The sequence below is a fragment of the Mirounga leonina genome, unplaced genomic scaffold (genome assembly GCF_011800145.1).
Source record: "Mirounga leonina isolate KUSES-001 unplaced genomic scaffold, KU_Mleo_1.0 Mir_165, whole genome shotgun sequence".
NCBI classification, from domain to species: domain Eukaryota; kingdom Metazoa; phylum Chordata; class Mammalia; order Carnivora; family Phocidae; genus Mirounga; species Mirounga leonina.
In genome coordinates this window covers 28,306,553-28,331,591 of record NW_023270415.1, presented here as the reverse complement: position 1 = coordinate 28,331,591, position 25,039 = coordinate 28,306,553, and the positions used below count along the sequence as shown (strand labels likewise).

At 35.6% G+C, this 25,039-nt stretch overlaps 1 protein-coding gene and 1 long non-coding RNA gene across 3 annotated transcripts in view; one reads left to right on the top strand and one right to left on the bottom strand.

Moving 5' to 3' along the window:
• ZC2HC1A (zinc finger C2HC-type containing 1A) overlaps positions 1 to 1,218 on the bottom strand; it is a 59,080-nt gene extending 57,862 nt beyond the window's left edge. For both annotated transcript variants that reach the window (XM_035011404.1, XM_035011403.1), the window contains exon 1: positions 1,156 to 1,218. In XM_035011404.1, the coding sequence (XP_034867295.1) occupies positions 1,156 to 1,171 (16 nt within the window). In that variant the 5' untranslated portion in view covers positions 1,172 to 1,218. The remainder of the gene's footprint in view (positions 1 to 1,155) is intronic.
• Positions 1,219 to 1,345: 127 nt separating this feature from the next.
• The window catches only part of LOC118014944, a 106,960-nt gene continuing 83,266 nt past the window's right edge, over positions 1,346 to 25,039 (top strand). Inside the window, exons 1-2 of the long non-coding RNA XR_004680435.1 lie at positions 1,346 to 1,405; positions 5,778 to 5,907. This is a non-coding gene — a long non-coding RNA (uncharacterized LOC118014944). The remainder of the gene's footprint in view (positions 1,406 to 5,777; positions 5,908 to 25,039) is intronic.

Below are 25,039 nucleotides of genomic sequence, written 5' to 3'. Positions count from 1 at the left end.
TAAATGATCAGAGAACAGGACCTTCATTTGTCATTATACTGCTGCTGCCCACAAATGGAAAATTATCAGAATTCTTACCTATCATTCTCCAGCTGTTTACTATGAGAATAAAAGCGTGAAAAACTATCATATTCATCATTACATTTGTTTTTTGGTATGCTTTGGTACCTGCAAAAAGTTACCAGTTACTACTTTTCACTTCATAACACAACCTGAAATAATCTGCTCTCTGGCATGCAACAATACAAGGCTCAATGCCTCTGTTTATTTTTAATTCCACCTGAATCTATGTAAAATAGGAGGGGGAAAAAAGAGCTAAACCAAAGCAACACGATCTTTCATCGGAAGGATTAACCACAATTTGAAAAATAACCTTGAAACTGTTGCCAATGGTAGCTGGGTTTTTTTTTTTCCTTTGTTGTTTTTAGGTAAATGTTATCCTACAGAGGATAAAATGGACAAAAATAACAGAGAAGTGAAAGAACTGGGAACAAAGCAAAATCTGGAGTCATGGTTACAGCACAAGGATTAACTCAAGATAAGGAATCAACGCCGGCTCTTCCTTACTGAGTCGTCATTAATAAGCTCTTAAATCCTTCTGTTACTCTATTGTCCCGGCTCTGAAGCTGGCCAGTGGCTCTTCCTTGGGAGATGCTCTTGGCATCCCTCCGATAGAAGATGCGGTAGAAATAGAAAAACGGTTACCTAGGGAAACTGGCCACGGAAAGTGTCAGGAGCTAGAGGCTGAAAACACACCCAGCAGAGGCTGGCAGGAGGGAGGCCATGGACATTAATGAAGAGTCCACTTGGCAAGAAAAATAAAATCTGCCCGGAGACTGTGATTACCAAAAGGACACTCAGGAGTCAGGCAAGACCAAAAGATGGTAGGAAGAGAGCTGCAGGCAGATGCCAAAGGCAGTATCAGGCTCGCGGTGGGGAACCCCAGCTGAAGACCGTCTGAGGCGCGGCAGCCAGAGGATCATTAGCTCCACGGTGTTGGGGGCTGTAAGGCTACTGCCCGCCAGGGCCTCCCGAGGAGCGGCGGGGTCCACCACTTCGGTCCAGCCCTCGCCTCCCGGGCACCGCTGTCCTGGGCACCCCGGGTTGCTCCAGGCCCGCTCTAACCGCCCGGCCCACACCTCTTCACCTCCTCACCTTCCAGTCCCTCCATTGCGCCACCGCCCCTGGTTCCGCGGGATGCCTCCCCCAGCACCCGCCGCCGCCACCGCCGCCGCCGCCACCGCCCAGCTCCGGCTGTAGCAACCCGGCCGCACCTCCCACCCGCTAACATCCTGGACTCCCATTGGCCCGACGTTGGCGGGGCGGGGCTCAGGAGAGGCGGGGCCTCACGGGGAGGCGCGCCTTCTGCGGCAGCCTGGGCTGAGCTCTCCTGGTCGTCCTCCCGGTAAGCCTAAACCGCTTCAGGTTGCGTACTGTCGCTAAACGACGCCTTTGTTCTACTGACTGTAGACTTGTTTCCCTCACACACTGTCCTTTCATTTAGAATGTCTCAGCACCTCGTGGGCAGCCCTTCAGCGGTCCCTCAGTGAGTCAGTGCAGTTCTCTCTTCTCGGCTCTCCCTGAGGGCTCTAAGCAAACAAGCAAACCAAACACACGCCCTACTTGCGTATATGCAGCGCACTCTCCATTTTCCGCTAGTTGGTCACACGACGTTACCTGAGTGTATGCCCTAGCCCTGATAGCCACACACAGATTTAGGAGTTAAGGCACTCCCTCCCCCCGCCTCCCGAAATCACACTTTGTGTCTGGGATTGAAGAACTGAGATCGCTCTCAACACTTGGAAACAATTTTCTCAGCATGAAAGCTTGGGCGGAAAATTAGAAGTGAAACCCAGCCCTCCCTTCATCTTCATCTACTCTGCGACTACCCAGACCCTGTACTTTATCATCCTTTAACTAAAATAGTCTGCTGGCTTCATAACGTATGAACTAATACCAAAATTATGTTTGATCAAGGAGTTTAAGGGCGGAACTAACTTACGGAATGAGGCCTATTTCTGTCAGAGTCAAAACCTTTTGGGGATGAAGGTAACTTCAAAACTAGCTAAAATGTTTATTTAACAGTCTAGCACATTTCACTAGAACTAAATTTCTTTGAAAATTTGATTTAGCAGTGATAAACCATATTTGTTAACTCTAGTATATCTACTGGCACGTTATCAGTATTAATATAATTTCTTTAACAAATGTTATATTAATTTTTTTATTTATCTGTTCAGTTGCAGAGTTTTCACATCACATTTAACTTTGTCTACTGTTAAAAGTATGTATCTTACAAAGCAGTAGCCTTTAGGAAGCAAATGGTCCTACTCCTCACTCAGATGAAGGTATTACAGTTGACCCTTGAATAATATGGGGGTTAGGGGTACTGACACCTGCAAGTGGAAAATCCACGCATAACTCTTGACTCCTCAAAAACTTAATAGCCTGCTATTGACTGGAAGCCTTACCAATAGCATAAACAGTCAATTAACACCTATTTTGTACATTATATGATTTATATACTCTTCTTACAATAAAGTAAGCTAGAGAAAAAATGTTATTGGGAAAATCATAAGAGAAAATACATTTACAATACTGTATTTATAAAAAAAAAAAATCCACATGTAAGTGGACTCTCACAGTTCAAACCTGTTCTTTTCAAGGGTCAACTATATAAACTAGAAACAAACACTAGAGGGGGACATCACCTCTTATTGGGAAAGTTATCTAAGTGCAGTTGAATGTGGTATGGTTCATCTCTTACACAGAGTCATGTGAAGGAAAACTTGAACCATGCCTGTTTCTATTCCTGCCCTTCCCATGGTTCTGCTCTGACTTTTCTGTTCCTCTAACATCTGAGATCCTAGGCCTTAATGGCCAGACCACAGCCACCTCCCACTTAGCCTCCCTGGCCTAAGAGGAAAGGTCCTTTTTCCTTGGTGTTTCTAAAACAAAGCTAGAATTGTGGGGGGGAGTGGATGGGGAGGACTTTTAAAAGAGCACAAAGGAGGAAAAAACCACACTTGGAAGAAAACCCAAAAATAAAGAAGCAATTTACTTTACAAATTACAAGTTCTTGAACTGAAGTCAAGCTAAAGATTGAGTTGGCTCATACATACTCTATTATGCATAATAGCTATAGCAACAACAAAAACAATAAGGCAATGATAATGATAACAATACAATTTTTAAAATCATGTTAGGCATATTTTAAGTCCTTTTCATATGTTCACTTATTTGATCTTCAAAACAGTTCTTCAGAGTAGATACTATAATTTTCATTTTTCAGAATTCTTCATTTTCTAGATGCCTCAGATTAATTTGTTTGCTATATTTATACTACTAGTGTATGTCTGATTTTACCTATGGCAGTTTCATGGGACTCCTCACTTCCCTTCCTCACCTTGCCTTCTAGCTGCTTTAAATATAATTCTAATTGTTCAGACATGTTGTTGAAGGTATACTTGGGTAGGCATTACTACTGTGAATCTTAATTCTTTAAAACATGCCTGCTAATCTCCTGTATAGATAACAGGCTTTCAGCACTTTTATGATACAGCTATACTGGCTCCTGCAGCTTTTTTCCTGGTCCTGACCTCTGTGCAAAGAGGACAGTTTCTTATCTGCCTTCTGAAGTTCCATCCTCTGTCTCCTATATGCCTGGCCTGGGAGTCTGGTCTTGGTGTTCTCTTCTGACTTTACTTCCTCTTGATTTATTCCATTTTTCTGATGTATCCATTCAACAAATATTTGTTGAGTACCTACTATATTTCAGGCCCATTTCTTTATTAGCCAGTTACTAAAATGATTACTAGCCAGTTATTAAAATGAATGAAGCTCATTTCCTTCTCTTACGTTCCTTATCTGTTCATATTTTTTTTTAGCTGCCAAGTGATCTTTTTAGCTGATGGTAACATTCATAGATGAATACAAAATAAAGATTCTCTCACCTCTTTATCATACAAAAAAGAAAGCAAAGGTTCAGAGATGTTTATTGACTCAATACAGGTGACAAAATTAGTAAGTAGCTGAAACAGATATTGGACCCTGTCTTATTACATCATATCCCTGATTTTTTATGCCTTGCATTACTTTCTCTTCAACCATTATTTCCTGGAGCCAATCCACTTATCTTTTGCACCTTCCAAAGGGCTGAGCAAGCCACATATATCTTCTTGTTTCAAAGCTCCCACCTCCTGTTGGATCTTACTCAAAGATCAATTTCCCTTTCAGAGACAACATTTGACTCTCATTGAAATCATTTTCAGAGCATAGCTAAATGTGATTCTAAATCTCAGTGAGAATCCAACTCAGTTTATCAATTCCCACTATGTAAGGCATTTCTTCTCTCCACAGCCTCCAGAGGAATGGCCCACTATAATTTAGTAATTCACACATTTAGTAATCATAACAAAATGATAATTTTCATCAAAAACAAAAGAAGCATATTTCCCCTAAAAGGGGAGAAGGAGCTGTTGAAGAGTTTTCTAGATAGAGGAAGCACATCCTGAGTTGGCTCTTACTAGTTTTATTTTGTAGATTGAAGTAAAAACAAATTTCTTTAAGTGTTCAGGGAAAAAATATAGTGATAGTCCTAAATAAGGGAACACTGAGAAAAGGAAAAAAAAAAAAAAAAAAGGAGGAACTTAAAGCAAGCTTCATCTCCTTCATTGATTGGAAGGCTACTCCATTCACAGTATGATAGTGATTATTCCACTCTTTCTCCTCTAGTTCCAAAAGAATCTCCAGTTCCAAAGGGAATCTCTATTCTCTCCACCTTCAAAATTAATTCTCAGCAGCAATGAGATACATTTTTTCAACCTTCAGTTAGGATCCCATCTATCCATCCCTTGCCACCACAATCCCAAATCTTATCTGAAAATTTGTTAATCCAAATACTCTCACATATACAACTCTGTTCTCTGCACAACAGGAAGCTCCAAAGACGTCTCTCTGCTTTCTGTGCAGTTAACATCTAGTAGAGGAAGCCCTGGGCAAGACATAATACAGTGATAGAGGACAATATATTCAACATATTATTAAGTCTTAGATGATTTGGCACAGCTTATAAAAGTAATTGGTTTCAGGGAGACATTTGCATGAATCGAACAATTTAAAAGGTCTTATGAAGAAGTAGAACTTAAATTATATCTTGAAGGGTATCACTGGATAGGTAAAGATCACCAAGGATGAGGGGGACAATGGCATAAGACTTAAGAAATTAATGGAAGTCTGGCATGTTCTGGGATAGTCAGTAAAGAAACAAGAAGTGTAATTAAATATATTTATTCATGATGTACTATTTTTTCCTAAGTTACAAAGCATAGGCATTATAGTTATATAATTCATATATTTTTAATCTCAGATGCAGGGTGTTGAGTTAATAATACTTACCAGTGTACAACACATATGTCAACTGCCTACACAAAGGCATCTTTCTTCCCCCATTTTATTTCTTAGACTTTCATCCACCATTTTAACTCTATTTACCAACCTCCTCACTATAAGCACCATTATATTGCATTTAAGTTCCAAAGCTCACAGATATCTTTGGATATATGTGGTTCCTTGAAACATATGTGGTACTGTTTTATATGTGCATCTGTTCTTAATTTATATACATGACATTATACTGTAGCCTTTGTTCAATTTGTAATTTTTAAATAAATATTCATTTAGAGATTCACCCATGCTCCTGTATATAACTTGTTTATTGCTTCTGCATGCTGAATTACTGTATGTATACACCATATTTTGTTTACCCATTTCTATAGTGATGGGCACCCAAATGCCTCTAACCTGTTGCTACAATGAACATCTTTGTGCCTGTCCCCTTATGCACCTGGGCTTAAGTTTCTCTGGGATGCATCCCTGGAATGGACTACTGGACCATATTCATTTCTAGTAAGTACGCCCAGATTGTTCTCTACAATGGCTGTACAGTATGCACCGCCATTAGCCATGTGCAAGAGCACTCATCTTCCTATAACTCATTAATAGCTGGCTTACCTCAATTTTTACCAATCTGTTGAAAATCAAGACTTGGGCATCTCTTTATATACTTGCTAATTCAGATTTGATTTTCAGTGAACTGCCTAGTTTTATCCATATTTTATTTTGGGATTCTCATTTATTCTTATGGATTTGTAAATTCCTTGTATATTTTAGATGTTGGCTTCTTGGTGTTTTGGTTATTTTGATAATCTTTTTCCAGTTTGTGACATATTTGATAACTTTGTCTATTATACCTTTCATTGAATGGAAATTTTTAACTTTAATTCCTTCAAGTCCATCAATATATTTTTCTTATGAATCGTACATTTGAGTTTTTATTCAAGTTCTCTTCACCTCTAGATTATGAGAGTATTTGCTTACACATTTTTCTATTAGTGTAACCAAATCTAATCCTAAAGAAACAGAGACAATGTAGATTCGGATTAGGGAGGACAGCAGAAACATTATTTTTCCTAGTGTCCTGTGTGTTATGCAGTAACTCTAAAAATTCAAATAAGAACCAATGCCTAGAACTGTTTCGACACATTGTGAACTTGAGCTTTTTGCCTATTGTTGCCAGGAGAACTAAGTTTTCTTAGGTGCTTCTTTTCCCACCTGGAGGAACAGAAAAAAAGAAAAAAAAAATCATGAGTCCTTTCCCCCTTGCCTTATTATTAATCATAGCAGCTTGCTGGGGCCTTAAAAATGCTGTAACGTATTGCAAATAAATATTATGTAATGTTAATGATGATGTTAGGATATTTATACTAAGGACAGAAAAGGAAAAGTTTCCCATTATAAATCACGTAAGTGAATATCTTGGTACTTCTTTATGATTTTAAAAGCCTTATAAGTCTGCTTCTTAAAGCAATTATTAGATACTATAGTTTCTCCAGCTACCTTTTAATGGAAACAGCTGTATGAGAATTCACCTTATGAATACGTGTAATTACTAATATAATTGATTACTTGGTTTTAAGAACAAACAGGTAAAAGTGAAAAACTAAAGCTCTAATTTTCATTGTAGCTATGCATGTTATTAGAGTTATCTGCCATTAACTATTTATACAAATGTCCACATTTGCAAACCTATCTTTCTAGAAAAATTGCTTATTACAGTTTTACATTGAAAGTACACTATTCTATTTACTTCTTACTTAGAATAAATTTGGTATTTTGTCTATCTAATTTTGTAGTATGAATCCAACAATTGTTTGCTTGCTGTTTCTAAGAAACAGAATGGCTTAAGCCTTAAGTACACTTGGGTCTCTTAGCAGCTAACAGATAATCAAGAAAACAGAAATAAGGATTTCCTCTGGCTCTGTTTTCAAAACAAAATGGAGTTTATATTTTCATAAGAAAGAGAAATTCCAGATAATAAAATAATAGTATTCATAGGAACTTAATTTATATGTAATTCAAGGAAGGATCAGTTTTCAAAACTGTAAAAGACTACAGTGAATGTCAGTCTTTTTTCTTTTTTTTTTTTTGAGAATTCAGAAAGCTCTTAACACCTTTGCAGTGCCTCTGTTATTATGAACATCAGTGTCCTTTTGTAGCAGAGGTTGTTGTTTCCAGTTTCAAATTCCCTTTACTGGAAGTTGCAGTTCTCTCACTCAAGAGGAGTCATCTCTAACAAATCACTTATAGGAGAATTCCCCTCTTGGTCCCTGCTTCTAGGGAACCACCTAAGATCCCTTTATAGGTATATAGTAATGCCAATTTAATGACCTAGTGCTATTACTAAAAGTTATTCCATCCCATGTCTAGCTGTACTTGAGTTGATAATAACTATACAGAATATTAGCTATTCAGTGTTTCTGATAATCTACATTTTCATAGGGTACTGTTGTTTTTGAGAAGCTTAGTGTAATACTACAGTCATTGGTATGCAATAAATATTTGCTAAATGACTGAATAGATATGAGTGAATGGCGTAGTTTTCAAAATAGTTCTTTTAAGTAGGCAGAGAGTTTTATTTAACACATAATGGTTAGGGTTAATATGTTACCATGCTACTATTTTCCACAAACTCTCATGTTGTCCTCATAACCTACCTGTGAGGTAGATGTTATTCTTCCCATTTTCATGTTGAAGACACTGAGATTCAATAAGACTAAGTGACTTTTTCAAAGTTACAGTGAATAGTAGTGGGGTTGGAATATGTAAATAGATTATCTGACTTGAGATCCATATACTATAGCAAAACTGCTTTTTCTTAGTAAGAATAGTGAGCCTATTGAGAATGACAAGGGAAGGCATTGGATTTCTACTCTCTCAAGTTTCAGATCAGGAAAGAGAGGACTGATAAACTGTCCATGGAATGAAATAAAAGCAAATCATATGAATTACTCTTTATTTCTCTTAAGGACAGAATCTATGCGTGATGGTTAATTTTATGTGTCAACTTGGCTAGGCCAGTTTCTGGATAATTGGTCAGAAATTATTCTGGATGTTTCTGTGAAGGTGTTTTCTGGATGAGATTAACATTTAAATTGGTAATCTTTGAATAAGGCAGATTGTCTTCGTATTGTGGGTGGGCCTCATCCAGTCAGTTGAACAAAGACTGTCTTTCCCTGAGCAGGAAGGAATTCTGCCTTTGGACTCAAACTATAACTCTACCCTGGATTTCCAACCTTATGGCATAACCCTGCAGATTTTGAACTTGAAAGCTTCCACAATCATGTGAGCCAATTGCTTAAAATAAACCTTTCCTCCGTATATATGTGTATACACACTCCATATAGACATGTGTTTATGCACATGTGTACATATATTGTGGTAACAGTTGGTAGATATAGGGGTATAGTTTTATAATATTTAATATTACTCATCTCCAGGGTACAAGTGTACACATCTTCTCTTGCTAATTACACTAGCCACCAAAGGGTGCCTTTAAGTAGATCACCCACAAAAAATAGTAGAAAAATGTGAAACAAAATGCTATTTTTTTTATTATTGGTTGGGTTACTATCCAATACTTCCATTGTTAGAACTACAGTAAAGCTTAGTTGAGCTATATAACATAAGTTATTTAGTCAGCTTGGGCTGCCATAGCAAAATACTGTAGATTAGGCTTAAACAACAGAATCTTATTTTCTCACAATTCTTGAGGCTGAAGTCTGAGATCAGGGTGCCAGCATCTTCGGGTTCTGGTAAGGCTCTCTTTGTGGCTTATAAAGAATAAATTTATTGCTGTGTTCTTCCACTGGTAGAAAGAGAAAGATCGAGGCACCTGGGTGGCTCAGATGGTTAAGCGTTTGCCTTCGGCTCAGGTCATGATCCCAGGGGCCTGGGATCGAGCTGCTTAGTGCGGAGCCTACTTCTTCCTCTCCCTCTGCCATTCCCTCTGCTTATGCTCTCTGGTTCTCTCTATCTTTCTGTCAAATAAATAAATAAAATCTTAAAAAAAAAAGAGAGAAAGATCTCCCTCTCTCTTTCTCTTCTTCTAAGGTCACCAATCCTATTGAAGTAGGACTCCCACCCTTATAACTTCATTAACCTTTGCTACCTTCTAAAGGACCTATATCCACATACAGTCACATTGAGGGTTAGGGCTTCAACATATGAATTTTGGGAGAACAAAATTCAGTCCATAGCAGCATTTATTTAGACATAGTATTGGAAAATTAAAAAGTGACATACCAATTTGTATGGCAGTGTAATTTATAGTGACTTACTGTTAAATGTCACCCAAAAAGAGGGTGTGTGCACAGGTTGACAGATTGAGGCAGAGTGTGTCTTTCCTTAATATTAGTATGGAAATCAAAAAGGATATAATAAATATTTCAAAGAGAATTCATAGGCCTTGTCGATGGGTCAGATGCATTTTTTTCATGTCATCTGCATGCATTTATCTACTTCCAGTATTAAAACAACTTCTAATAACACCATTAAAATATAATCTTACCATTAAAAATCATGGACAGGGCCGCCTGGGTGGCTCAGTGCGTTAAGCGTCTGCCTTCAGCTCAGGTCATGATCCCAGAGTCCTGGGATCGAGTCCCACATCCGGCTCCTTGCTCAGCAGGGAGCCTGCTTCTCCCTCTCCCTCTGCTACTCGCCCTGCCTGTGCTCTCTCTCTCTCTTTCTATCAAATGAATAAATAAAATCTTTAAAAAAAAAATCACAAAGAAATAAAATTATAATAAAAACTAGTTTTAACTTACTACATATAATACATGCTCATTAGGTATTTGTTGAATAATAATTTATCTGTCAGTTTTACACAAACTAGATAAAATGGCTATTATAATTGAGGATTAACCATAACTCCATGGCTTTCTGGCAATTAAGGTTACCCAAACTAAGAAAAAACAAACTGAGTCACAAGATCTTTTTTTTATCAGTTATTAGGAAGTATTCTGATTCCTCAGGAATTTCCTCCTAAAACTGAATTATAAAAGCAATTTATGGTGAGACCATCGAATTGAAGGCAAATTAGAAAATTAAGATGACTAGTCTGGATGATTAGAAGAATGGAAATGCTAATGGAAGAAATAGGAAATTGGCAAAGAAGTTCATTTGAAACAAAAATATGCATTTGGTAATTTATAATAATGGGAAACTTCAAGACAGAATATAAAGCTAAATATGGTATTTTCAATAATGCATAAGATGTATTTTGTCAGAGAAAGATTTGTGTTTCTTTTTAGAAATTATTAAAGTCATTGTGTTTTTTACAGATATTTCTGTAGCAAGATATGAAGAACTAAAATTTGGGGGGCTTACTAACAAGTCAAATCATTTGTATATGCGAAATTACAGAATAAAGATAATGAGTTAACTATCACAAGATCGGGGTAAATTTAATCATCTTCAACTTAAGATTCAGCATTAAGTGAACCAACACACATTTCCAAACAGGGTGAAATTCCCTATAACAAACTGTCATTGCCTCAAAGTTATAAGTGAAAATTCCTTAAAACTATAAATAGTATTTTCACTGTTTTATGAAAGCGCTTTGACTCTCTTAGCAAATACATAAAAATTAAAATGGTAAATAATGGTAAATTAAAAAAACAACTTATGGTAAAAAAGATACAGAATAAAATAGATATAACATAAATTTTTTTGATGTGGAATTATAAATACCCATAAACTTTTCTTTATCTATCTAGCAAATACAATGACTCTGTTTTTTCAAAAACAAATATGGCAATTGTCTTTCATTCTTTCAAGATTTCTCATTAAATTCCTAACTGAGGCTTATAGATTCTGGCTTCGATATATCTTTGCAGCCAGAGTTGAAATAATTAATATAGGGTTTATACTTCCTACTTCCACATAGTAAAAAATAAATAAACATGATTGGGTCTGTATTGAGATACGTGGTATATAAATACAAAGTCTAAATATTTGAGGTTTCAATACTTTTTTTTACTGTTTTTATTTACAGAGATCTAGTAGTACCAGTGTAGCCAAGAAATTTAAAGTAAATTTATTTTGAAATTAAAAATGAGGTTTTCATTATGTATCCTTTACAAATGGACCTTAGAAATGCAAAAATGGAAAAGAATATTCTACGTTGGAATTTTTGGGTTTTTACACAATGAAGCATCTTTATAACAAACACTTTATAGTTCTTCCTTAGAGACAACAATAGAGAGAAATTACAGAATTACATTTTGTGCTCCAACTGATGAGCACTTTGCCCAATAATTCTGTGAAGTCTGGCTAAAAATTGCAGCAGCATGATAGTGTTAACACAAGTCTAGAACAGAATTGACCTATTTGAGGTCAGTCTGTCCTTCGGAAGTTTATTTAAATTGAACACTCTTTTTTTCCCCAAGAACTTTGCCAATTTATATTTTTATATTCTCTTGGTCATATCTGACTCCAAGGACATAGTTTTGCTGAATTATCAACTTTATCCCTGGTGCTGGGTCCTCCTTGCCCACACTCAATGATGATCCCAATGTGGAAGTCAGACCCAATTCTTTTTTATTCCCTTAATGTCATTCCCTTAAACATCTACATGTATAGTAGATTTGTGAAAACTTAGCATTGAGAACAATACATTGAAACCACAGGTTTGATTATGATACTTAGAAACTAAGATATTAAAGATATAGTTAAAGTCTCTTATATAAGCTTCTCCAGTTTGCATTAACACAGATATTAAATTTTGGTTCTAAATACCAATTTTTAACAAACATACTACACAGGTGAACTTACTATTAGGTGAAATTAAAACAGATAGCTGAGCCACATCATAAATTAATAGCATTTTTTTATCACTGGAAATTTCCATTTTAAGTTAAATCACTTCTTCAAATTTTGAAAATGAGATGAAGAACTTATCAAATTCAATACTCAAAAAACAAATAATCTAATCAAGAAATGGGCAGAAGACATGAATAGACATTTCTCCAAAGAAGACATACAGATGGCCAACAGCATGAAAAAATGCTCAACATCACTCGGCATCAGGGAAATACAAATCAAAACCACAATAAGGTACCACCTCATACCAGTCAGAATGGCTAAAATTAACAAGTCAGGAAACGACAGATGTTGGTGCAGATGCAGAGAAAGGGGAACCCTCTCACACTGTTGGTGGGAATGCAAGCTTGTACAGCCACTCTGGAAAATAGTATGGCGGTTCCTCAAGAAGTTAAAAATAGAGCTACCCTATGACCCAGCAATTGCACTACTAGGGATTTACCCAAAGATACAAATGTAGTGGTCCAAAGGGACACCTGCACCCCAGTATTTATAGCAGCAATGTCCACAACAGCCAAACTATGGAAAGAGCCCAGATGTCCATCGACAAGTGAATGGATAAAAAAGATGTGGTGTGTGTATATATATATATGTGTGTGTGTGTGTGTGTATACACACACATATATATATTTAATGAAATATTACTCAGCCATCAAAAAAATGACATCTTGCCATTTGCAACAATGTGGATGGAACTAGAAGGTGTTATGCTAAACAAAATAAGTCCGTCAGAGAAAGACAATTATCATATGATTTCACTCCTATGTGGAATTTAAGAAACAAAACAGAGGATCATAGGGGAAGGGAGGGAAAAATAAAACAAGATGAAACCAGAGAGGGAGACAAATGATAAGAGACTCTTAATCAAAGGAAACAAACTAAGGGTTGCTGGAGGGGAGGGGGTGATGGGGTAACTGGGTGATGGACGTTAAGAAGGGCACGTGATGTGATGAGCACTAGGTATTATATAAGACTGATGAATTACTGAATTCTACCTCTGAAACTAATAATACACTATATGTTAATTAATTGATATTAAATTTAAATTTTTTTTAAATTGAAAATGAGAAGGTTCTTTTTATTATTTTATATGTATTTCCAGATAGGAACTTTCAAAATATCCAAATGATTTTTCACATTTTTTCACATCCCAGTCTAATGTTTCACTCTTAAACAGCAGTATCTTTTATCCTTACTTTTAGTAATATGGGGTATAAAATTGAATAAAATGTAATATGTTTTCTAAGTAAAAAGGTGAACATGAGGAAGACAGACTAATATGTTAAAGTCTAATATATTCTGTGAATGCTAGTACACTAAAAATCCATAAATTGATAAATTAGATTGAATACCATATTGAAAATAATAGAATTTAGAAAAACTTAAAAAGGATTAAGTCAGATAATGTTTCATGCTATTTTCTCCAGGGAAAGAAATGTTGAATTCACCTTTTTTTTCCTCTTCCGTAAATTATTTTTACCATTTCTTAATCCCTCAATTCCCTTTGCCATTTCTCAGTTTCTCAAGGCAGAAATTCTATTTGGCTACTTGTCCAACTGCAGCTTCCAATGTAATTTTGTTTTGATGTTAAGAAGCATTGCCTAAAATCTCAGAAGGTAACAGAGTCAGTGACCATTTTTGCATAATATATTCTGGCTGGCTGTGTTTTTCTACAGAGGTACTTGACGGGCTAGAAATTCATCTCATTCAGTAAATTATAGGAATTGATATAACAAAAATAAATAGTGAAAAACAAAATAATGACAGAAATCTCAAATTAAAAAAAGTCTGACTTTAAAAAGTACACATATTTCTAATAACATAATAATGTAATCACAACTAATTCTAGTTTTTTGTCATTAAGGAAAAAGGTCAAGTTCATAGAGCTGGCTGGTAGAAAGATGATTGTGTGGGAAAAAGAAATAGTGCAGAATAGTGATTAGACCTTTGGTCTCTAGAGCGGGAGTTGGCAAACTACAGTCCATGGATCAGTTGCCTGTTTTTATAAAATAAGTTTTATTGGAATATGGCCACCCACATTTATTTACAAATAGTTTTTTTTCCCCCACTATAATGGCAGAGTTGAGTGAGTATTTACAACAGAGACTGAATGGCCTGCAAAGCCTAAAATATTTACTGTCTGGCCCTTTAAGGAAAAGTTTATCAATCCACCCCTGCATAACAAACCTGGATTTGTACCCTTCCTTCCCTTGAAAAATGGATTAAGCTTCTCTGAGCCACCCATTCCACACTTGTAAGATGTGGATAACAATAGCTAATTTACAAGGTTACTGTGAAGATTAAATGTGGAAGTTCAGGTGAAGCACATAGTACATAGTACGGTATTAACAAATAGCTGGAATTATGAGCTTGTGTTAGGCCATGTTTTGTTCTGTATTATCTCACAGATCTATTTATAGATACTAAAATTATTAGCCAACATAATTCATAATCTTTACTAATGTTATAATGGGTAAATTGTTAGCCTAAATAGAATTATTTTAAAATACCAAAAATATGCCATATTTATTCATAAAATTTAATGTACAATACATAATTATGTTTCTTAACACAAGTAGTTTTATTCTGATTTAAAATATTGTGGGGCGCCTGGGTGGCTCAGATGGTTAAACATCTGCCTTCGGCTCAGGTCATGATCTCAGCGTCCTGGGATCGAGTCCCGCATCGGGCTCCCTGCTCCTTGGGAGCCTGCTTCTCCCTCTGCCTTTCTCTCTCGCTCTGTCTCTCATGAATAAAAAAAAAAAAAAAAATCTTTAAAAAAAATAATAAATAAAATAAAATAAAATATTGTGAAGTGCCTCCAGTACTGGTTAAGGACTTTCTCTCCTGTCTCTCCCACCTAATGCAACTAAAATCCTTGTACAGAGGTATGGAGCAGCTATCTGAAGACTCTGAAAAATATATGGTAGCAGTGAGACTGGGAAAGAAAGGCACTATTCGGAGTATTTACAATTTGGCAGTGAGTTTCCTGTTATTATTTTTGCTTTTTTTTTAACCTCCCAGCCCAAACTGAAAGGCAGCCCAAATCTCAGAACTGTGCACCAACATGGACAAAAAAAGAGCTTTAATAGAAGTGCTATCTATCTGGTTTGAGGAGTGAGAAGGGGAAGGTCCATGGAATAGAGACAGAAGGGGAATCCGCTGGATGTTTTCTCTTCTGGCCCTGCCATCAGGCAAACTCCAGTCTTGAAGCTACAGTCTCATGGTGGCAGGGCAGTTGCAGAGGCCCAGAAAGCCCTAAATCTGTGAAAGAGGTCAATCCTTGTCTCTGACTAGAGGGACTGTGGTCGGAAGACTGTGGAAAGAATCCCCATTGCTTTTATTTTTTCTCTCTATCCCCTTGCCACTGGCCCTGGAGGTCAGCTCAAGTCACAGGATGAATGTGGTAGAGTAGAGAGACTGAAGCCAAGATTACTGAACATAAAAAAACACAAGGAAATTTCAAGAAACTTAAAGGGAAAAGTCTAACAGACCAACTCTGAGATGACCTAGATGTTGAAAATAATCAAAGACTTTAAAGCAACTACTCTGACCATGCTCCAAGAAGTAAGGAAAATTTCTATTGAATAGAAACATGGAAAGTCTCAGTAGAGATAGAGAAGCTATAGAAAAAATATCAACTGGATATTTTAGAAGGGAAAAAATAAATCACAATCAAACTGCTAAAAGTGAAGCAAAGAAAGAATCTTGAAAGCAGTCAGAGAAAAATATGAACTACTATAGGGGAATCATGACTTGAATAACTGGATTTTTCATCAGAAACCATTGGAGGTCATAAAGCAGTAGAAAAACAATTTTAACATGCTGCAAGGAATGACCTGGGGTGGTTTGAAATTCTCTAGGAGCTACTTGGGTATAATCTGAAATTGTCCCCCAAAAGTGGAGTGCGGGGAGAGACCAAAGAAAGAGGCAGGCCACTCCAGGTTAGTAGGTGGCAGTTTTAATAAGCAAAGGAAACCTGAATACAAGGCTGTCTTGGGTGACAGCAAGATGAATGGATCCCCATACCTACCCATCAAATCTTAAAAATTTATGAAGAGGCTTAGTCACATATGCTGTGTAGGTGTTCTGAACACCGCATCACTATCTCAAGGTATGTCCTAGGAGCAGCCTCTGAGAGCAAGAAAGGCAAGTGGAAATCTGCATTCCAAGGACAGGGAATGGGGGTGAAGAGGCTCCCAAGTGCTCCTGTCCAGCTCATGGGTCAGTTGGTGGTCACGTCTTTTCGATGACATTCCTCAACAACCTGTCAACCTAAAATTCCATATTCAGCAAAAATATTCTTCAGGAGCAAAAGAAAAATAAAATCACGTGTGAACAAAAACTAATAAAAGAATTTGTTGTCAACAGACCTGCTCTAAAAGAAATGCTAAAGGAGGTTTTTCAGGTGGAAGGAAAAGATATTAGAGGGAAAGTTGGAAGCTCAGAATTGCAGGAAAAGCAACAGATATGATAAATCTCTGGGTAAATATAACAATAGAGTAATTGTTTTCTTTTAATGTCTTTAAAATATGTATGATGATTAAGAACAAAAGATTATGGGCACCTGGGTGGCTCAGTCATTAAGTGTCTGCCCTCGGCTCAGGTCATGATCCCGGGGTCCTGGGATGGAGCCCCGCATTGGGCTCCCTGCTCTGTGGGTAGCCTGCTTCTCCCTCTCCCACTCCCCCTGCTTGTGCTCCCTCTCTCGCTGTGTCTCTCTCTGTCAAATAAATAAATAAATAAATAAATAAATCTTTAAAAAAAAATTACGACTGTTTTCAGTGTTTATAGGTGAAATAATACAACAATCACAATATTAGGGGGGAGTTAAGGGATCTCTCTAGTGACAAGATTTCTACATTCCACTTGAAAGTGGTAAAATATTAATTTTAATTATAATGTAAAAAGTAAGTATATACATTATTATCCCTAGAACAACTACTAAAATAGCGGTACAAATAGTTATAGTCAAACCCCAAAATAAATTAAAATGGATTACTAAAAAATATTCAAATAATCCAAAAAAAGCAGGAAATGGAAAACAGAATAACTTAAATAATAGAGGAAACAAGCATAAATAATAAAACAATAGACATAAATCCAAACATAATTATATTAAATGCAAGTGGTTTCAACATACCACTTATGAGACTGACTTAGAATCAACAAAAAAGAGAACCAACTATATGCTGCTTACAAGAAATCTACTTATGATTGGTGGTTTAAAAATAAAAAATTGAGAAAAGATACCCATGCAAACAATAATCACAAGAAAGCTTGAATGCTGTATTAACAATAGGCAGAGAACACTTCACAGCAAGAAAAATTAGAAGGAATTGAGTTACATTATATAATTATTGGAAGGGTTAGCTCAACCAAGAAGACATAACATTTAGATTATATAACTAACAACAGAGCTTCAAAATGCACAAAGCAAATGCTGATAGAACTAAAGAAACAAAAACTCAAAATTAGTCTTGGAGATTCCAACTTTCCTCTGTTAATAGAACAAATAGATAAAACAATAATCAAAAATGTTTAAAAAATCAGTCAGTTCAATCAGTTGACATTTGTAGACACTCCCCTCCACAACAGCAGAAATACAAATTCTTTTCAAGACAGCTGGAGCGTTCGGTGAGATAAAGGATAACGTTAAGAGTTTGGAAGAATTGTAATCACCAAAGTATATCTTTGACCATAATGAAATTAAAGTAGAAATCAATAAATATGATACATGGAAAATCTCCCCATAGTTGGAAATTAAACGATACATTTCTGAATAGCCCACAGGGCAAATGCAAATAAAACCACAATGAGATACCACTATACAATATTATACATTTTTTAGAATGGCTAAAACAAAAACAAATAGACAATTCTAAGGGCTAGCATGCATACGAAGCAACTTTAAATCTCATATATTTTGTTGATGTGAATGCAAAATGCTACTGCCACTCTGAAAAACAGTTTGACAGTCTCTTATAATGTTAAATACAGATTTAACCATTTGATCTAGCCATTCCTAAGTATTTATCCTAGGTAAATGAAAAGTTATGTTCACACAAACCCTTTGCATACGTTTTATAGTTTTATTCATAATTGCCAGAACTGGAAACAACTCAGAAGTCCTTCAACAGCTTAATAGATAAAGAAACTGGCATATATATCCATACAATGGAATACTACTCACCAATATAAAAGAGCAATGATAGATACACTCAACAATATAAGTGAATCTCAAAGGCATTATATTGAGTGAAAGAAATCAGTCTCAAAACGTTATATTCTAGGGGCGTCTGAGTGGCTCAGTCGTTAAGCATCTGACTTCAGCTCAGGTCATGATCCCATGGTCCTGGGATCGAGCCTGCATCGGGCTCCCTGCTCTTCAGGAAGCCTGCTTCTCCCTCTCCTGCTCCCCCTGCTTGTGTTCCCTCTCTCTCGCTGTGTCTCTGTCAAATAAATAAATAAAATCTTTTTAAAAAGTTATATTCTATATTATTTCATGTTTTTGACATAGAAAAGTCAAGTTTACAGGGACAGAGAATGGATTAGTGGTTGGTTTGGAGTAAGGGTAGAAGAGGGAGAATGTATGACTATAAATGGATGGCACAAGGGAGTATTTTATGGTGATAGAAATACAGAATATTCTGTATCCTGATTGTTATGGTGGTTACGTGAGTCTGTACATTTGTTAAAACCTGAAGAACTATACCAAACAAACAGTTTGCATTTAAGTTTTTAAAAATTGTTACAGTAAACCAAAATGACAGTTTGGGATTTATTTACTTCATTAATTAGAATAGAAATAACTAGGCAGCAGGCAGAAATTAGGTCAAAGATGAACTTACTGTTTATCCAAGCAGATTAACACAACTAGTTGGTTGGCCATTTGACAACATATTGGAACTAAGAATGCATTTTTTAAATGGTTGTAATGGATCCAAAGACGAAAACCAAACGTGAATAACTTCTTGATAAAATTTTTCTCTCTCGTGGTAATATTTGAGATCTCTTGGTATGTATGATATTCCTCTAATGCAAATATTATTTTATAATGATTTTAGGAAAAATCTTTATAAATGTGAGGTTCATTTCATAGTTTAGACTTAACTTTTTAAAAATGTATTCAAGAGGCTTGACATTAGTGTTCTCAATCCTTTTGAATTCCTATACTTTCAGCCCAGTTCTTTTACTAACTAGCCATGCAGTCCTTGAGCAAATCAATGACCATCTCCACCTTGAGTTTCTTCTTTCATAAAACAAGGATTTTATACTAACTCTAGGACCCATTCCATCTGAAAACATCAACATTTCATGATTCTAGTAGTATTCTTCAGCCATTTATGGAAGGAATAGCTCTGGGTAGGCCTGCTTCACCAAAAATATCTTGTTAAAAGCCTATCTTTGCATTGCTTGATGCATCGCTACACTAGACAACATAAAGCCAATCTTAAGTATTATTAATAATACCTTGACTCAGCCAAACTGTTAAGGGTAAGGCAGATTATCTACTGAAAAAGGCTATTTTGATTAAATGCTAAGTCTCTGGACAAGGACAGATATATGTTAGAATCATGATCCTATCTCCTATCTCCAGTGACTTTTGACAACTTTTACAAACTCCATTAGAGGTAATATTAGCTCCTCAAAAGGTTGTTGTGAAGGCTAAGTCAAGTAATACATGAACATACCTAACAGAATGGCACAGAAGAATTTACTATTATTAGACTCAGGTAGGGATGCCTGGGTGGCTCAGTTGGTTAAGTGTCTGCCTTTGGCTTGGGTCGTGATCTCAGGGTCATGGGATCCAGTCCCTGCATCACATCAGGCTCCTTGCTCAGTGGGGAGCCTGATTCTCCCTCTGCCTGCCACTCCCCCCGGCTTGTGTGCTCTCGCTCTCGCTCTCTCTCTCTGACAAGTAAATCTTAAAAAAAAAGACTCCTGTAAACTCCAATTTCTATTTTTCTCTTGAAATTAAGTAATTGAAAACGCAACAATACTCTGTATTTTCACTACTCAAGAGTGATAAGCATCAAAGACTCATCAGGAAACACATGTACTACTGGCTCTGCATTTGTGGGAGGAGGAGGCCAAGAAAAACGTGTCAGAAATGCAGAACAGTGAGAAAAGCCGGGTGAACAAATCAGTCCCTTAAATAGGAAACTACTCACTTGTTCTGTAGCACCAACAGTGGACATAAAAATAAAAATCCAGGAGTACTTTGGAAAACTCAGCTGTCACTTCAATTAGAACATCTCTATCCAATTGCAAAATTTTGCATTACTCAGAACACACATTTCTTGCATAAATCTTTCAGTTTCCTAGCTATAATTATTTATGTATTCTTTCTTGATAACTGTGATGATTTGTAAAGAGGTTCCTCTTTCCTAGAGCTGCTGTAAAAAATTCCCACAAACTGGGTGGCTTAAAACAACAGAAATTTAATTTCCTTCCCCACTTCCTTTATCTTCCCCTCCCTTGCACTCCCATTAACTACAGTAGCTCATTCTTATCTTTAAGTGTAGAGATCATGGTTTTATATTTTATTTCAATCTCTCATTGAATCCAGCATAGTGCCAGGCCCTAAGCATGAATTCATAATCACTACAATTCTATTTTATAGTTCCAGAAAATTTTGTTGAATTGAATTAAACATCTAAATCCTTGAAATGGGATATTTTAAGGAACCTGTGAGGGAGAATTTGAAAGCTAAGAGAGGAGGGAGTGGTATATAACAATAATTATTCTGTCCAAGGGACAATGTTAGGAGTATTGTGAAGATGATGCATTCTGTCCAACTTATTCATCAAGATGCAGAGCTTCCCATATAAGAATAACTCTACATTTATTGGGAGGGAGCTTTGTGCCAGGCATGCTTCTTAATACATTATATATAGTATCTCAGCTAACCCACTGAGCAGTCCCATGAGATAGGAACTATTTATTTTCCCATCTGTGGCTTAGAGAGGTTAACTGGTTTTCTCAAAGTCACACAATTAGCAAATGACAGAACCTGATTTCATTGATTTCAAAGCTCAGTAGTTTGACTCCAGCAGCACATTTCATCTGGAAAATAAAATAGTATTGACTTGCTTATTTATACTAGCCTGCTTCCTGGTCCAAAGGCTGGGAGAGTTGACAGGTAAGTACTTTTTTTAGCCACTTCTCTTTCTGTTGTCATTGATTTAAATAAATACTCCATTTTTGTAAATAAAAGACTTCTTTATAGTATACTTGCTCATTGTTTCAGAAATGTCAATAGATACTTTAATTTTTATTTTCCCAAATTTCTTGTTAAGCTTCAGACCTTTGAGAGTTAAAACTATTAAAACTATTTCTTTTTAAGTAAAGACTATTATAATTTTTATTAAAGTTTCTCAAGGTAAACTTCAGGAAAAAAATAGAATAAAACAAATTTAACTGTGTGCAAACCAATTGATTACTTATCTCAAAACAGACTTACCATTTATTATAGTTCATTTTCTTTATGTTAGCATATAATTTTTCAAATGCTAGGAAATGCTCTCAAGAATCATTGTTTTCAAATTACATATTAAATTTTCAGGCTTGTGGTTAATTTATGTAACACATAATGTCAGAGGGAGCACAAAATTCACTTCTGGTGAAGTAAACAATTCATAGTTTACATTTGACCTTTAGTCAGATTTTAAGAGGATTGCAATTGCTTAGTCAAAGATTTGTTTAAAACTGAACAACATGGGGTGTTTTGAAGTACTTAAACTTCTTGTGAATAATTTATATCGAATTCAGTTTTGTTCAGACATTTCTAGTAGCTTGGAAAATCTTCATGAATACCAATGATTAATTGATTGAAAAACATTTACACAATGTTAGTATTATCTAAATAATATTAGTAACCAGAGCAAGAGAAGAAAAGGAAATGATGCTTGGTCACCCCCTAGTGGTTTTTCATTGGGAATTAGTATTGATTAGCCTATGCACAGAAAGAACTATGAAAGATTCCATACAAAGTTGACAATTTGTGTTCTGCTATGATTTAGAGTTTCCATGGTCTATAAAAATACTCTGTTGTTTCAAAATCTGAGAACTTTCTGTGAAATGGAGATTTGGTGAAAGAAAGAAAAGAAAGAGGAAGGAAGGAAGGAAAGAAGGAAGGCAGAAAGAAAGAGAAAGAAGGAATGAGTATCCTAGATACTAGGATAGAGTAGTAGACATATAATCTTTGCCAATATTTATAATAAAAGACAGAAGGTAGGGAAATTAGATGGTATAGTTAAATTATTATTCTATTCATTATTCATTAGAGCAAGAAAACTGGAGCATGGGGTTAACAAGAATATAGATAGATCTTAGAAGAATATTTCTGTACTATATTTTTAGTGTAGAAATCCACTGGTGGCACAAAAGGTATTTAAGAAATATGTGCCCAGTTCTCATGGTTATGTGATGAGTAATCATAATGCTAATAACATAGTTGTTGACAGAGCTCTAGGCATTCCCATTTCTGATGGCCTATAAAATGTTTTCTGTTGTGTTGGCTAACTGAACATCATAAAGAATAAAAAATGAGATGTTTTCTCTTGAATATACTGTCATGATCCTAAATAAAATATATAGTATTTAAATCTATCAACATCCCCTAAAAGTCTTTCTTCCTTCAGAGCTTCCCCAGTTTCTGTCAGTGATTAGTACCATTCTTCACGGGTAGAGGCCATGATTAACTTCAATCTATTCTTTTTTTTTTCTTGTGGTAAAATTATTTTGAAAATAAAATTTCATATCTGTGAAGGGTTTTGACTATGTATTTTAAAAGCCCCACTTAACACAAACTTGCATCTATAACAAAAAGACCATTTGATTCGGAAAACATATATAGCTGACACTGTATCAGATGGTTATTAGGGATAATTCAGGTTTCTAAGTAAATCAGTTTGAAGTACTAAGAAACACTGTAACTAGCACTAAAATTCATACCAGGAAAGGAAAGTTGGCTTTTATACACAGATAGTCAAAAGTTGTGTGTTAAAATTTAAAAAAATAAAAATCTAATCATGTTCCATAATCCCTTTCTCCTAATACATGGAAGAAAACTAGAAGGCAGAACCTTCTAGAATAATATGAGACTTACAGCTTTTTTACTGAAGTTTTCTCCCCCTTAATCATACATACCATAAGCATAGCTTTGAAGATAGCTTCAGGAACTTTAATTAAAAAACATCAGAAAAATTGAGTGGATCTGGAACGGTTCAATACTGAAAAGCCTAGGCAAGAGAAAGAAACAGAAAAAACAAGGGCTGTGTTGCTAAGAGCTATACAAAGGTAAAAGGGCACATAGCATACCTTATAGGAGATTATGATAAGGAGGATAATGCTAAATTGTATTCAGTTGTGTTTTTAAAAATATTTTGCTTTATCCATAATATTTTTAGATAAAAATGCTTTTCCTTTTCTTTTTCTTCTTTGTCATTATGTCCAAGATGTGAAGGTATATCTGGTCCCTCTTGCTCTATCTTGATCAAAAGTGAAGTCTATATTAACAATTTGATTTTTAAAATATGTGACAAATTTTATGAACCAATGTGATAGAGATTTATTGATCTAAATTTAGAATAATAGGTATGAAGAGGCCCTTATTATTTGTTTAATATACAGTCAGTGCACATGAATATTCTTTGCAGTATCCAGACCCGATCTCTTCCTGTTCATGTTACAGAACCATCTTGTCATGTTTTTATTTCACATTTATTGTGAAATGTGCCATTCTTTGTTAATGTCATGTCTCCCATCACAATAATTGTTATGACAATGCCTTGGCTGTTTGAAAATTGTATTGAAAATATAACAGATCTTCTTGCCTATGTTTCCCAAATATAATTTTAAAACCATTACATCATTACTCATGATGCTGTATCACTCATCTTGCTACGTGTGAATGAATATTTGCTTGCTATTATATCTCTCAAAATTTGTTGCTATGCTTCATTGATAATGCTACAAATTCAAGGCTTAATCAGAATATGCAGGAAAATGTAAGCCATATTCATTTTTTGTTCATGTTAAATTTAACATGTTTTTAATTTTATAATATATACTAAGCACCATGTCTTCCAACCTTGTCTTCCCTTAAACTCTTTGCACTGAAATCAGTGCATTCCTAAAATATGATCTCTTTCATTGTTGACTATACTTCTGCCTTCTACACATCATCACCAGTGGTGAATATGTTCAGATTTAGAAGAGCATTTTCATTTGCACAAAATAAAGGTTCATTCTTTCTCTGTCAGTATGATGTCACACATTGGTCAGAGACAAGAGAGGACATCAAATTAGTAGACAGTTTTCAGGTCATATGTTATAGTCAACAAAGTATGTATAAAGCTGAATATCAAAATTTTGAAGAAATAAAAATTGAAATACTAAACCCTACTAGCTTTTTAAGAGAGCTACTCCTCTAGTCTTACTGAATAAAATTAGATCAGTAAATATTTGAAGTGTCATGTGTGCAGGGCACCTGGCTGGTTCAATCAATAGAGCATGTGACGTTTGATCTAAGGGTTGTAAGTTCGAGCCCCATGTTAGGTGTAGAGATTACTTAAAAGTAAAATTTTTTTTTTAAGTGTCATCTGTGCTCTGTGTGTGTGTGTGTGCAGCCATAGCAAGCAATATGTTAAGACATTTTTTTCCAGAAGAAATTAGATATTACAGTTGCTCTCCTCAAAGAAGCTTACAAGTTAGAACATATATGTGTATACAAATACACAAAGGAATAAACACATGCTAACAGTGGGAAGAGGAGGGTTTGAGTAGGCTGTCTTTTTCCTAATATGCTTTA